Source organism: Rousettus aegyptiacus, unplaced genomic scaffold (assembly GCF_014176215.1).
Source record: "Rousettus aegyptiacus isolate mRouAeg1 unplaced genomic scaffold, mRouAeg1.p scaffold_m13_p_9, whole genome shotgun sequence".
Taxonomy (NCBI): Eukaryota; Metazoa; Chordata; class Mammalia; order Chiroptera; family Pteropodidae; genus Rousettus; species Rousettus aegyptiacus.
Window position 1 is genome coordinate 29,785,717 of NW_023416312.1, and position 16,026 is coordinate 29,801,742.

At 36.9% G+C, this 16,026-nt stretch overlaps 1 protein-coding gene across 8 annotated transcripts in view; it reads right to left on the reverse strand.

Moving 5' to 3' along the window:
* The window catches only part of SLC9A7 (solute carrier family 9 member A7), a 153,356-nt gene that overhangs the window by 30,642 nt on the left and 106,688 nt on the right, over positions 1-16,026 (reverse strand). For 5 of the 8 annotated variants that reach the window (XR_004952768.1, XM_036226467.1, XM_036226469.1 and 2 more), the window contains exons 11-12: positions 14,770-14,881; positions 11,293-11,446 (exon numbers count right to left, since the gene is read on the reverse strand). Coding sequence is in view for 7 of the 8 variants with exons in the window: in XM_036226467.1 (XP_036082360.1) it covers positions 11,293-11,446; positions 14,770-14,881 (266 nt within the window). In the remaining variant the exon portion in view is untranslated. Of the gene's footprint in view, positions 1-4,341; positions 4,402-11,292; positions 11,447-14,769; positions 14,882-16,026 lie in introns of all 8 variants that reach the window. The other 3 variants (XM_036226466.1, XM_036226468.1, XM_036226470.1) reach the window with 1 other exon arrangement.

A 16,026-nucleotide genomic window follows, 5' to 3' on the forward strand; every position in this document is an offset into this window, starting at 1 on the left:
GCCACTTCATGGCAGACTGACTCAGATGAGTTCCCGGTGCAGACTAAGAGGGGCAGAGGTCTGGTTACTCCAGTGTCTCCCAGACAGCGTACCAGAATGCCAGGTGACCCAGCAGCCCGCAGCCTAACCACAGAATGGGGGCAGCAGCAACAATATTATGTGATCTGAATGGCATGAAGTCCAGTATGGCCAAGAGTATGGTAGTTTAGATCTGACACTAATAATCTCTCCTTTCTGTACTGAGTTTTGAAATAGGTACACTAGCCTTTGTAAGTGGCTTCCATGTCAGTAGAGATAAAACAAATTGATCTTATCAGCCTAGGTGAAATAGGAAGACTATGGGTAGGAGAAAAGGATGAAGTGTGCCCTGTACTACAATGAAGAAAATAAAGCCAAATACAGAAAAGTTGTCAAATGAAATTAAGCCCCCTCTATTCTTTTTAGATAACTTTTACTAGGAGAAAAAAGTTTTGTTTAACAAGAACTAAAATTAATTCTGTTTAATAAGAACTGCTTATAAAAACTAAGTTTTGACTATTTTTACTCAAGTCTTGGCAACATCAGTGGAACTCATCTATTGACCCTGGGCTCAACAAGCACGAAATATTGAAAAACAGGATAAACTCAGAAAATTAGGGCCACCCTAACCTTATCCCAAACTCGGAACATTTGACATTTTGTTTGAGGGAACTTAAGAGTGATTCTAGTTCCACACTGTCCAAGAGAACTTTCTGCAATGATGTCAGTGTTCTATGTCTGCACAGTCCAATGTGGTAGCCACTAGTCACATATGGCCACTGAGCACTTGAAATATGGCTAGTACGACTGATTATGCAGAGACAGAACCCCAAGTATCATAAATATGAAATAAATATTTGCTTGAACTGATTACTTAGACAATGGAGAGATTCCCCATTTCATCAATATATAAAGTAAGTTTTAAAACCCTCTGAAAGCTCTTCTTTACAGATAAATGTCATCTTATAAACTTGAAAAGAATGAGAGAATTAGAATATCACCATTTTCCTAGTGTAATAACTGTTTCAAGCAAGGGTCAGTAGATAATTTAACAGTGGGTAAATTGTTGTTGGGAATCTGGCTATTCATATGATGTCAAAGGGTCACTCTATAGATCACTTTTGAGTTACGAAGGGAAAATGGTATTTTCACAACAATGGAGAGGCCAGAGGTTTAAAGTGATCAAATTTAACATCACTAATAAAGGGACAGCCTAACAATATGTGCCCCCTGATAAGAAATGTATAACAAGAAATGTATAATAACACTTTTACAGTATTTTGGGCAAAAATTATTATCTATCTCTAGTCACAGGGAAAACAAATCAGAAAAAAATAGATTGTGGGATATACTATGGGACAACTACCCTGAATACTTAAAAAAAAAAAACCTCAATGTAATAAGAGACAAAAAAGAGGGAGGATTATTCTAGATTAAAAGAGACTAAAGAGGCATGACAACCAAAGTAAACTTTGATTGGATACTGTGTCACGCATACATGTGTACATGTGTGTGTGTATAAAATTCATGTTTCTTTTCCTCAGGTGTGATGAAGGTATTGTGATCATGCGGGAGACTAGACTCCTAGGAGGCAGACGATGAAGTATTTAGGGGTAGAAAGTCATGATGTCTGAAATGTACTTTGAAGTACTCTGAAATGGTTGAGAGAAAGCAAGGGAGAAGACAAAAATGACCAAAAAACAGTATGATAAAATGTTAACAATTGGTGTATCCAGGTTAGAACTTGGGTATTCACTGTTCCATTCTTTCAATTTTTTTAGAGATTTAAAATTTTTCACAATTTAAAAAGAATGTTTAATTATATCCTTGGTGAAAATGTTTCAGAAACATATCAATATATTTTCTTGTCTCTCTAATCTACTCATATTGATGACTCGGGATTTCATATTATTTCAGGGATGGAAAACCACAAGTTGTAAAGATTAATGGACACAAAGTGCTATAATAGGTAAATAGATACAAATTCTAGTAATTATGTGGTTTTCTTTCCCAGATAAATCCTGGAATGTCTTGTTGAGATCCTCCTTCTCCTAAAAGTGAAGGGCAAGGAGAAAAATGCTAGTTAACTGAAACAAATGGTTAATAAAATTCTGACCTATGTAGCCATCTTTAGATCTGGTGCACATCCCCTGAAAATCCACATTTCTGAAGACAACCCTACCCAGTGCCCTCTTTCCTTGCTTTTACCTCCCTCTGCCATGGAAGTTTTGACCCTCATTGTAGTCACTTGCTATCAACTACCCATCTGAGATGCAACCCAAACTCATGATGGTATGGAGCCTAAAAGGATCTCCTGGGCCTTCCTACAGGCAAAGGAACATGGGAGAGCCCCTTGGAGTACCTTGGAGTTCCTGCTACTGGTATAAGTGCTGAATAGGAGATTCCTGAGGAAGGAAGCAAATACCTGCTTCCTGGACTGCTACTGCTTTTTAAATACCAAAAGAAAACAGACCAGGTGCCCTGAGACTCAAATGGTATTCTGATTGCTTTTCCCATTCAAGGCTGTTTAATAATTTCTTTTCTGGCAGGGTTGATGGCCTCTTGGACCAATCCCCAGGGATGATGCTGGACCCCTATAAAGCACCTCATTTTGGGGACAGAGTTCAGAGCTAGTCTTTTGGGACAGGAGGTTAAGCAATGGGCCAGGGTGTTTGGTGATATTCCTGGGGGCAAGAAAGACCAGGCACGGTATTTTAAATATAATGCCTCAGAAGACTTGGGGATCCCAACTTTTTGAAATTCCTAGTTTCGGGCTACTGTCCACAACATATATTTCTCTCCTGACCTGCTGTAATGCTTTTGATCTAGGAAACTTTATAAATCTGGAACTTTGTGAGCTATTTTATTACATCATATTTTACCATTCCCCTGATACATCAGGGTTGAGTGCATCAGAGCACATATAACAGTCTTTTCTTCTAAGATAAACTGAAATATCCTTATTAAGAATGAGATAAATGTGGAAATCCCACAGCAAATGAGAAAATAAAGCAATCAAACTGATGTACTTATTCTGGAATAAATAGAAAATATCAATAATTTGCTTCTGGTATAATATGTGCCATGAAATCTCAAAAACTTTTAAGTTTTAGAACTTCTAAAGCTTAGAAGGTTAGAACTATCAACTTTAATTGATAGAGTTTTCTTTTTATTTGAATGGCTGAAGACCTAAATAATTTAAGGAATATGAGACACACACCTTCATATAAAACTTTGAACAACAGATCAGAATCTGAATTCTCTCATGTCCCAAATGGAATGACTTGCACTTTGCCTGAAAGACCTTCCTTCCTGAAGGTGGAATATTTCGAAGGAGAGGGTTTTATCGGCAATTTAATTGGTACCTAAACTCAGATCTCCAAAAATGAATATATGTGTGTGTATTTTAGGCAGTAGAAACAAGTTGAACCCAGGAAACTTAAGTACTTCAATTAATTGTATGCATGTCATTACAGTATACATTCAGGGACTAGTGATATCCCAAGACCCATGTACCATGACAAGTATCACTGCATTCAACACTGTACTCAAAGAGTGAAATATTTTCACAATGCCAAAAACAGGTCAAGCCTATTTTGCATTTGAATTATCGATCAGCACTCAGACTCAGATGAGGAAGAGAGCATGCAGGTTAAAGATACAGAAGGGAAAAAAGAAACATTGAAGTCTTAACTCTGATTGCTCAACATTGCCACTCTTGGGCATAATCAATCATAAACCTGGATGGACGCGGAGAAACAAATTGCATTAGAAGAGTCTTTATCTTCTAGTTTAAAATTTTTTTTCCCATATCTTCTGATTCACAATGATAAGGTATAAGTATACAAAACCATACTTAAAAACTAAAACAGCATTGATGCTTAATTAAGATAGTGTAAACCATACCCCAGACATAGCTGAAATATAAAATTATAGTTCTCTTTATGAGTCAGAAGCCTTGTTTACTAGATCATAATCAGAATTTTGTGGGCAAAGTATTTGTGCCTCTACAAATCTGCTGCTCCTAACACTAAGCTTAGTTGAACGAGGTGACACTTCCCAACTCTGGCTTTGGTGCTGACACACTGTCCAAAATGCAGAGAAAGAGGAGAGAATCTCAGGAACACTGATATAATCAACCAAACCCATAGAAAAGGTGGAAAAATGATTTGGCTTGACCTGACCTCTTGCCCCTTTGCTAAAAGGGTTGGCACACACAGGAATGAAAAAAAGGACAAATGGCATAAAGAGAAACATCTTAGGTTAGAAAGAGGAGAAAAGCCAGGCCCAGTTAATTCGTTTCTCAGGATGTCCTTGTGTCACCTGAAGTACTGCCAGCTGTGTTCATTCTGGTCCTCTTCAAAGGGCTCCTCGACGCCAACTCTGGGCAGCAGAAGAAGGGAACATTGAGTGTGACAGGGACCACTGGGAAGCCAGGAACTCTGTGCACATGATCTGGACCATGTCCATCAAAGAATAGGCCATAGAACTTTAAACATAAATCCATAAACTCTCTTAAACTGTCCCCATTCTCTAAAACCCAGAGAGGCAGAGAGGCTGCTAAATTTACATTTAAAGCAACAATGTTAGGAGTCAGGTCAAATAAGGATGCATTAGGAATGAATATACATCCCTAAAAATATAATGTAATGAAAAGGAATAAATGCAGCTTATACAAAATGAATTTATACAGTTTTTTCAGGAATTCATCTGTTTCATAAAGTAAGACACATCCATACAAAAAGTATAAAACAAAATTTTTAGTAGACACATATTTGAAGTGTTTACAGATATTTTTAAACGTATGTGACAGAGCAAAAAAGCACTGTTATTAAAAATAGCAACAATACTTAAGAAGACAAAAATAGCCTTCTTTTCTAAACAAGTAATCAGGTTGTCCGTGGGTTCGACCTGAAAATCAGGAACCCAACTTTTGCTATTCTTTGTGACTTGTGGCCTTAGAGTTGACATGGTTCATTTTCACCTTCTTTAGTAATTGCTGGGTTATTCAAAGTGCATTTGAAATTCACCATCATACTAAGAGCAGGGTTTCACAACCTCAGCATTATTGATGTTTTGGGCCCTCGTCTCTAATCACATGATACCAGTAGCACCCACCCACCCCCAGTTGAGGCAACCAAAAACATTTCCAGATATTGCCAAATGTTCCCTGGGGGAGGCATAACTGCCCTCAGTTGAGAGCCACTTCATGAAATCATGTATTCTTAATGGGGAGGGCGGGGGGAGGAGATTGCCCCCATAGGTGTGAAAATTGGTTTCAGTAGGACAAAAAACTTTTTTGACATTGCAATAATTTGTAGACCTCTAAAGCCTTCAAAAAAGCTAGTCTTTTAAAAAGATTTAAAGTATATAAACAGATATATAGATCTGTTATATTAAAATTTCACAGAGAGGTAATTGGGAAAAGCATTTTTAAAGGCTCCTTAGTGGTGTGATAATCAAAAAGAAGGTTGAGAAACATTGTACTAGACAATGCCCAAATTCTCATGCTACTAATATCCCCTGAAATATGCAAGTGAGACCATGGTACTTTTAATTAGTCATACATTTAGACTGCGACTTATTCAGACTATATATTACTATATTATTGAAAAATTGTGACAAATTCCAGAAAAGCAAGCTCGATTCCATTAATGTAAGAGTCACTAGTAATAATAATGATAGTAATCATATAGTAGCAATGCTATGATTAGTAATAATAATACCATAGCTAAAATATACTAAATGCTTACCATGTGCCAAAAGGTACACATTTAATAAGAAAATTCTTTATTACATTTATTAATTATCATATTTTATCCTCATACTGTTGTCATCCCCATTTAACTGGTAAGGAAACTGAGAGTTAGAGGTTAAATAAGTTGCCCAAAGTCACAAAAGTACAAAATGTTAGAATCAAGGGCAAGTGAAGCTCTTTAACCCCAGATTCCCAGTTCTACTTCCAGGATACTGCCTTTGCTTACAAGGCAGCCCCTTGAAACTCTTTAAATATATCCAGTTACAAATGCTATTACATAAAAAACTCAGGGCTTCTCCTGCCGTTATTTCTTAACTTATCTTACCAAGAGCTTTATCATAAAATCTCAGTCTAACAGGATTATACCCAGCAGAGTGTCCTCACTTGTCCTTGAGTGATTACATTACTGTACTCTGGGGAAGTGCCATTCCACCTTCACCATCACCACCACTTCATGTGTGTGTCACTTGAAGATAGGGGCTCCAAGATGACAGCCACCATGTGACCAAAATATGCTCAGACTCACTGGCTGAAATAATCTCGTCATCACTTTTTTAAGTTGCTAAAATATTGTCCTTTCTGAATAACACTTGCTCAAGAGACTAAGAAAAATATCATGTAGTTTATTCATTGATAGAAAACAATTTGAGCATTTTGCCATTATGTTTTAAAATATCAATCTCAAAATACCAATGTAAAAGTTAAGTTGGATTTCTGAAAAGCAGTGACCTGGCTTTGGATTTGTGGTTAAATTGATTTTTCTTTTATAAACAGACTAGAAATTAGTCATAGTTAAAAATCACACCTAACTCCTGATTATTTATGGTGGAACTCTGAGTTCTACCCTGGGCTTCTGACTTTGAGCAGGGCCTCTGTCAGCAGCTTGAAGTAAGAAACAAGTACATATTGATTTTACTGAGGTGACAGGTCAAAACACCACATTTAACTTCAGGGGGTTTCTGAATGAACTTAGAATAATAACTTGGTTTATATAAATAATGTGTATCCATTAAGTAACACAAAAAGCCACAAGCCAGAAAAATCAGTCAGTCTCATTACCTTATTTCTGAGGGAATTTCTTTTGATATAATCTCTGTAAATGTCAGTTTCTACAATTATGTAGTCACTATTTATGCAAATCTGGGGAAAAGCAGTGAACCGATACCATATGTATTTTTAACCAATGGCACACTTTGCTTCATTATGTTGTCTGGGTACAGTTGGACAGAAAGGACATGATAGAGATAGGAGCAGAAATCAATGAAATTGAAAACGAAAACAACAGAAAAAAAATCAATGAAATAAAAAGCTAGTTCTTTGAAAAGATCAGTAAAACTGACAAATCTCTAGCAAGATTGAGAGAAAAAAGAGAAGAAACAAATCACCAATATCAGGAATTACCAATTACCGAATTACCAATATCAGTGATATCAGGGGATATCACTATAGATCTCAGACATCAAAAGGATAAAGTAATGCTATGAGCAACATAAATATGATAATGTAGATGAAGCAGACCAATCTCACAAACTATCATAACTCACCTAATATAGAACAGATAATTGTAACAGCCCTACAACTACTAAAGATATTGGCTTCATAATTTTAAAAAATCCCTGGAAAAGAAGCCTCCAGGGCCAGATGGTTTCACTGGAGAACTACATAAAACTTTTAGGAAGATTTAACACCACTTCTACACAATTTCTTCCAGAAAACAGAAGTGTAGGGAACGTGTCCAAAATTATTTTGTGAGGCCAGATTACCCCGATACCCAGAACAGACAAAGGCAGTATGGAAAAAGAAAACAAGAAAAGTACGGACACACCAATATTCCTCATGAACACTGACACAAAATTCTTAACAAAATATCAGCTAATAGAATTTAGAAATATATATAAAAGTTATATACACAACCAAGTGGGGTTTATTTTAGAGAAGCAAGGCTAGTTTCATATTTGAAAATTAATCAGTGTAACCCCCTATATTAACAGGCTAAACAAGAAAAATCATATGATAATTTCAATTGGTACAGAAAAATCAGTTGATAAAATTCAACATCTATTCATGATAAAAAAAAATAAAACCTCTTAGGAAACCAGTGATAGAAAACTTCCTCAACTTGATGACAAACATCTACAAAAACCCTACAGAGAACATCATACTTATTGGTGAAAGACAGAATACTTTCCCCTTACAATCAGGAACAAGGCAAGGATTTCCACTCACATCACTCTTATTCAACATAGTACTGAAAGTCCTAGCCAGAGCAGTAAGTCATGAAAAGGAAACAAAAGGCACACTGGTTGGAAAACAGAAATAAAATGTCTCAATTTGCAAATGACATGATGGTCTACATAGAAAATCCCAAAGAAGCTATAAAAAAAATCCCTCCTAGAACTAATAAGTTTGACAAGGTCGTGGGATGTAAGATCAACATAGAAAAACCAACTGTATTTCTATATTTTAGTAACAAATACATGGAAACTAAAATTAAAGATACAATATCTTAACAATTGCTCAAAAAAGAACACTTACATGTAAATCTAACAAATCATGTACAGGTACTGTATACAGAAAACTATAAAATACTGATGAAAAAAAATGAAAGAAGATCTAAATAAATAGAGAAACATGCCATATTCATAGATAGGAAGACTCAACAGTAAAGATGTCAATTCTCCCCAAATTGATATATAGGTTTAACACAATTCCTAGAAAAATTCCAGCAAAAAATTTTTTTAAACATTTAGACAAATGTATTCTGATGTAAACTGATATTTGGCAAAGGAGCAAAAGTAATTTAATGAAGTAGGGATGGTCTTTTTAACAAATTGCGCTGGAACAACTGGATAGCAATAATAAAATAAAATAAAGCCTCCATCTAAACCTCATATCTTATATAAAAATTAAGTCAAAATGAACTCACAGACTTAAACATAAAGTGTAAAACTAAAACACTTTTAGAATACAGAAGGAAATCTTGGAGACCTAGAGCTTGATGAAGAGTCCTTAGGCATGACACCAAAAGCACAATCCACCAAAGAAAAAAATGATAAACTGTGCTTCATCAAAATTAAAACTTCTACTCTATGACAGACATTTTTAAAAGGATGAAAAGACAAGCTACAAAGAGAAAATGTTTGTAAACCACATAGCTGACAAAAGACTAGTATATTGAATAAAAAACTCTCAAAACTCAAATTAAAAAAATCCAATTAGAAAATGGACAAAAGACTTGAAAAGATACGTCACCAGAAAAGATGTATGATTGGAAAATAAGCACACAAAGATATGTTCAACATTATTAGCCATGAGAAAAATGCAAATTAAGACGACAATGAGGTATCTCACACTCTATTAGAACAGCTGAAATGAAAAAAAAAATAATTGTGATAACACCAAATGCTGGCAAGGATATGGAGGAACTGGATTTCTCATACACAGAGGCATGCACATAGTCATTTCCTGACCCCTCACTATATGCTAACTGATATGTTCTATTACATTAATATTTTCACAAAAATCCAATTACCATATTATATTCATACAAATACAGCTTGTGTATCTCAGGGAAAACTGCCCATGCTCTCAGCTCTGGGTAGGACTATTTTAGTGGCCCATTTTTTGAAAAAGGTTATAAGAAGTGGAAAATGTTACAAGTCAACTCTCTACTCTCAGTGGAAAATTATTTCATCTTATATATGTTGCAGCAGTGGGGGGGGGTGCAGAAAAGGACTTATAAAATAGCATGACAAACATGATTCAATAAGGCTCTGAGCATCCAGGGTACCAACTGGGTGACCAGACAAATAGGAACAGGAAGTCATTTCAGAGGTCACTGAATGCAAAGATTCTTAACTGTGTGCAGGGTAAACCTCCTTTCTTGCCCTTTATCCTGCTACACAGAACTAAGATGGTATCATCTTATGTCTCAAATTTCAAGCTAAAAATCTTTAAATTTTCTTCTTCAGGTTTATAGTCCCACAGATGAATTATTTTCCTTAATACAACACTTGAGATTCATGCCAGGAAACCAAAACTCTAATCATCCCAAATTTTATGACATAAAAACAGTCCCTAATACATCAAGCCTTCTTACAGGCATTATGGTACAGTGGTTAAGAGTGTGGACTCTGTGACAAGACTGCCTGGATTCAAATCCCCACTCATTTACTCAAACCTTTGTGATCTTGGGCAAGTTATTGCTCTGTGCCTCCATTTCCCCAACTGAATATAGTAGTAGCTCCCTTCCCTTATAGGAATATTTTGAGAATGACCTTAATGTACACATGGCATCTAGAACAACGCTTACATATGAGTGTTAGTTATTATGTCACTATTATTGATTAAGCCCCACATAGGTTCTGCAGACCCACCTGGCTCTGAGGCTGAGACATGCCAGCCCAGGAATGGTACAGTTGGTAGTGGCCAAGCCCAGGAATTCCTGCCTGTTATCAATACAAAAGTCCCCGATGCAGGAGACTATTATCTCCAATTTCAGTTTTCTCCCTAACTCTAAGGATGACTGACTGCTAGATCTTTATTCATTTTCTGTCCTCTAAGCTAGGTATGCTTTGCAGCTGTCAGTTCCATGTATTCTACAGTCTAGAAAAGGCAATAGAAACTAAAAGCCTGCAGAGAACAAAAAAAACATTGCCACCTTGTGGCTTTTCAGAGTATTCTTCATACCTCTGCACTACCCAAGTATCTTACTTATTCTGATCACTTTCACCCTCTGCAGACTCAAAACTGAGACAGGTGGAGTGGCAAGAGCACCTCCAATGATGCAGACCACACACTTACAGCTGAAGGGACCTAGAGAAAATCCGATAATGTACTTTCATTTACCATTAAGAGAAATTTAGGCCAAAAGACAGGAGGGGCTTGCCTTAAATCAGTGCCAGAGTTGGGCTGTGGGTCTCTTGACCCCTGTTCCAATGTTCTCTCTACTGTAAGGTGCTAGAGCTCACAAGCACAGTTTGGAATTTAAAAGCTCTTTAAAAATAAAACTCAGGTCAGTTGTACTTAGTCCTGACACAGCTGAAAAACCACAGGCAGGGGACGTCCATGAGGCTGCAACAAATGAGAGCAACGTAGGAAATCTCACCTCTTTTGTACACTCAAGCAAAAAGAGACACAGCAGTTTCCTCCTAAAACAAAATGCTAATTGTGAAAAAGAAAACTCTTGATTATAAAATACCAGACACTGCCAACAGCCATGTCTATCCTCTCCTGCAGCTTTAAAACTTTTTGGATTCATGCCCAAATGTCACTGCACTAGCAAGGTCCAGGTGTTTCTAATTCCTTGTGTTTTTGTACCAACAAAAATTTGAATGACGATACTTTTTCTCTCCTGGAAAAATCAATACTATGAATTTTTATTCTTTTTTAGTTTTAATTCCTCTCCCAAACAAAACAAAAACTGTAAAAACCTTCCATCCGCTAAGCTGTAGCACATCCTGCATGGGCATAGTGACAGAGACAAAAAAAAAAACTGGCCTTGATTTCAAACCGACCTTATGTTAAGCCATGACAACATAGGTGTCGTGCCTCCACCAATGATCCAGACAGTGAAGAAGACAATGAGGAGAGTGGTCGTGAACATCATCTGGCGAGCATAGGATGCCGTGTCTCGGATGGCCAGTGCAAATGCCATTGCTCCCCTGAGGCCTGTAGGGACCAAAAAAGATCTGGTTAAAAGAATAAATGACAATGTGTCCTTCCACTGCTGCCACTCGAGGCTTATAAACCACATCCATTTCTGCTTGTAGAGTTGTTTTATTCTGAAAGAAGAACCTTAAAGAATGTATTTTTCTCCTATTTGAAGTTTTCTTTCACAAAATATGGAAATGCAATAATAAAAACACTACACTACACTACTTTGTACAGCACCTTTTAGAATAATACTCTTATTGCTGAAATAATTCTGCTAGTAATATGAAATAGAAAGAAATACTAATAAGAAATAATAATTTAAGTTCTTTATGTCTGTGATCTAAGCACTACCTATGCACTACATAGTCATCATAAACTTAAGAAACAGACCAGATATGACTATGTCAAATGCATATTTGTGGTTCATGTACTATGAACCACAAAACGGTTCAGCATTTCCTTAGCAAAGAAAGCCATGCAGAGAATTAACGATATAACCTGATCTACCTCAAGGGTTGGTAACTTTTTCTGTAAAAGGTGAGATATCAAATATTTTATGCATTGTGTACCACAAGGAAAAATCAAAGATATTATGTAGGTACTTATATAAAAGGCAGAAAAAAATTTTCACAAAATTTGATTGACAAAAACAAGAATATAATTATATGGAGTATAGTTTGTTGTAATACAGAGCTCCTAATGAAAAGAAGGAACTGGAGGGGGATGTTTTTGCTTAATTGGGTTGCAAAGTTAGTGTCCCCTATTGTCAAATACATTGTAAATGTATTTGTAAAAGCCATTCTGAGCCCTGAGGATATATGAACACAAGCAGTAGCCAGATTCGGCCCAGGCACCAGAGTTTGCTGATCCAGATCTACAATAACGGTGTTAAGATTAAACACCATTTTAATGTTCATCTTTCTAAGCTATTTTTTTCACTTTTTAAAAAATTTTAATTAGTTGCAAGTATACATAAGCTTTGTTGTTCCCTTCCTAAACCACACTCATAATTTGTTATAAAGACTGAATCCATGGTCTTTAATACATATCTAGTACAAATTTCTATTCACCATGAACAAGACTGTGTGTATATTTTATGAAAATGAAAGTTACAACCACTATATCTATACATTTTCCCAATAATGCCACAATTAATCCAAGGATTTCACTACAAACTGCTAAAGAAGAGTGATTCAACAAAAGTTATATTAAAAAACAAAGTTAATGTTTCCTATTAATCTGTCCTAGTGAAGTATATATACATATCTAGATCATCCTACAGCCAGCTATGTAATTGATTAATCAATCAACATTTAAGCCTCTATAAGAGATTTTGTCTCAAAGAAGAAAACTTGGGGGTCAAAAAGAAATAGCATTTGCTACATTTTAATTTTATTAGGTACATATTGTAAGCAATATGAAAGTGAAACCTCAGGTAGTTCTGACCTTGAAGACTGAGTTTCTTTCCATACTCAGATTCCCCCCAGCAGAAAATAATTTCCATAGGAGATATCTTTAAACAGCACCGTGTACCTCTTAATCTTTTAGTACAGAAAATAATGAACATATTTTAAGTTTATTTAGGTAACTGAGCCATCTCCAATTCATTTTTCTCTTTTCTGCCATCATTTTCCTAATATGTGAGGAGGATCTTGTCACTGTCTTCCTCAGAAACCTCTAATGTTTTCCAGCTATTCCTGAGTACAGCCTAAACTCTTTGGCATAGCATTGGAACTTCTCCATGGTTCCCAAAGTGTTGTCCTCAAGCCAGAAAAGCAGCAGCAGAGAACATGTTAAAAATGCAAATTCTCAAGGCCACCCCATACCCTCAGAATCACACTCGAGCAGTGGGGCCCAGCAATCTGGTTTAACCAACTGGACAGGTGATTATGATGCAACCTAAAGGTTCACACCAGTTTACATGCAGTTTTCCTTTCCAACCTCACTGCCTTTCTACATTACTCCATGTGTCTTACATTTCAACCTGAGTGCTACCTTTCCCTAAAAAAGCCACATGAGACAATGCTTTCTGCCTTTCCAACCTGCTGCCTCCTGAAATCCATTTCTCTCAAGCCTAATTTGAAGGTGACCCTTTGTGAAGATGGTCCTGGGCTGTCCGCTCCTCCACATTGATTCCATACCTCTTTTGTGCAATTCGCACCTTTCGGAGAAAGCTAGCACTTTGAAGACTCCCCCCCCACCCCAGTAGATTGTGAGCTCCCTAAAGGAGGCTGGTCTCTATATCCTCCACAATCTAGAACTGCGGATTATAAAAAGAGGATGCTTATTAAACAGTTGTCAGAGTGAAAGGAAATAATTTCGGCAGGCTATACATTTAAGGGCAGATGCAAGTGAGTACTAGCCAGCGACTGCTTCGCTGAGCAGTGCCTGTTGATGTGATTTCAATATGACTTTCTGAGGCTCCCAAGAACTACTGCATGGCAGTAAAGGGCAGCTACTCACTTTGCCTCTTGTACAGCCCCTTCCCACCCTCCACACTGGACAGAGGTAACTTTCGGGTTCACAGTAGCCCTTTATGCCACCATCTCCTCCCTCTTCTCTGCAGAGATGCTCTAATTTGGGTCTCATCTGTCAAATCTGTTGTTTACACCCTTCACTGCATATCTACTCATGCAGATTGCTCTCTCCTTTCTTTACCTCCACATATTTCTTTATTGTCCTTTATCCCCTCGGTGGCTTCTCCACACTTCTCAGCTTTATAGTGGAGAGGGGGCATCTTGGAGACAGTGTAAATCAAGTGTAAATCGGCAGATCTATCACAGCTATTATTTTCTGGTTTGGGGTTAATCTTTCTTATGAGAGTATATTTTGTTTATTTTGCTCCATAGAAACTTAAAGCTAGGAGGGGCCTCAATTAATTAGCTCAATTTCATTATTTTACAAGAGGATACTACATCTGGGGGTGCTGAGTGACAAGGCCCATGTTCTCTCTCATTAAAGACCTATTTTCCTTCTAATTTTACGTCCAGAGCCCTTCTAGAAGATTAAAGGTTCTAAACATCTACTAGAAAATAATTAAGCACTTTAATTATTTATACAATTCCAGGTCCCTCAGGTGGTAGAGATTAAATTAAGATGCAAATACTTTAGGGGAGAATGTTCAAATTTGGTAGTACAGCTTGTAAAATCAATATTAACTCAGTTTAACATGCACATTTGTCTATTCAACACTGCAGGGGATACAGAAGAACCAGAAATTTGAATTTTTCTTTTTATGGATCTTATTGATATTTTAATCATACTTACTATCATACTTTTAATATATAGTATGCCTGCGGAACAAAACTCATTTTCTTTACATTTATACTTTTTTTTACCTGAAAACATCATCATTTGTTGAAAATTCCAGCCAATCTTATGCCTTCTGCCCAAGTTGAGGAAGAAGGAGAGTGGGTAGATATGTGCAGCTCTGCCCAGGAAGATGGCAACCTGAGTACCAGATGGAGGTTAAGGGCCCAAAAGGTTTCCAGAATGGCACTGTCATACAACCTCTGGTTGAGCAGAGAATTTCAAGAATGCTGTGATACCTCATTATGATCAGGAGAGGTGCACAAAGAAGTCAGGCTGTCTAGTTTTCCTCTAAACAAATATCAGCAACATGTGGGATTCAATTGGCCTATTTTCCCAACCTCCTGGCCCATAAAGATCATTTCTAGCCCGTTTGATGCACCATTGTAACTTCTTGGTTTAATTAAACTCATATGACTAAGTTTCAAATCTATCTAAAAATGAGTCCAGAAATAAGCTAACATACCATGGCAGGGGTAGGGAGCTGAGACAAACAAACAATGTGTTCAGCTCTATTAGAAAAAAAAAATCACAAGAAGAAAAAATTACTAGTCTGAGTCAAACTATAAAGAGAAAGTTTCCTGAGAAGCTCCTAAGTGTTAGTGGAAAGTAAACATCAGGGGCTAGAGTGACCAGAAAGATTCTACAAATAAGAGGTGAGGAAATTTAAAGTATTCATAATATTAAGGCTCATTTATATTCCTCACAAGAATCAACCCAGGAAGATTTCTCTGCCTAAGTGGATAAAATTTCTTTTGGAGATATAAGAAATGGAAAAGGAAAAGTGTGGTAGAGGAACTCTACTGTGAAAACCAAAGAATTCAGGGAAATCAGTCATTTGTCACTTGCTGAATTTAGAACTGAGCCCAACAGAGAGCCACACAGTGCCCTGGTCACAGAAAGGAAGCACCGTGGGAGCTAGAGAAACACGGAGCTTCCGTTTCAGCAAAGCACCAGCTGCCAGAGCAGCAGCTGTTTCAAAAAGAAGCAAGGGTAGAACTATCTACTGCCTTTTCCAGGGTACAGCACTGACTAAAATTTTTTTCTTTTATTTTCCCTTTTTGTTTTGTTCTTAACAGAAGGAAACAGGTAGCGCTTATAAAGCTCATTTTACCCCTGAAGCCATGCAAAAGTCCTCAGTGGTAAGTGGCCTTCGGGATTCACAGAGGACCCGGCTGGCCCTCCTCCAGGGCCCTCATCTGTAAACAAATGCTGTGCAGTCACTATCTCTCACAGGATGGCATGCTCAGAATGACATGCAAGGTCTTTCTTTTTTTTTTAAAGGT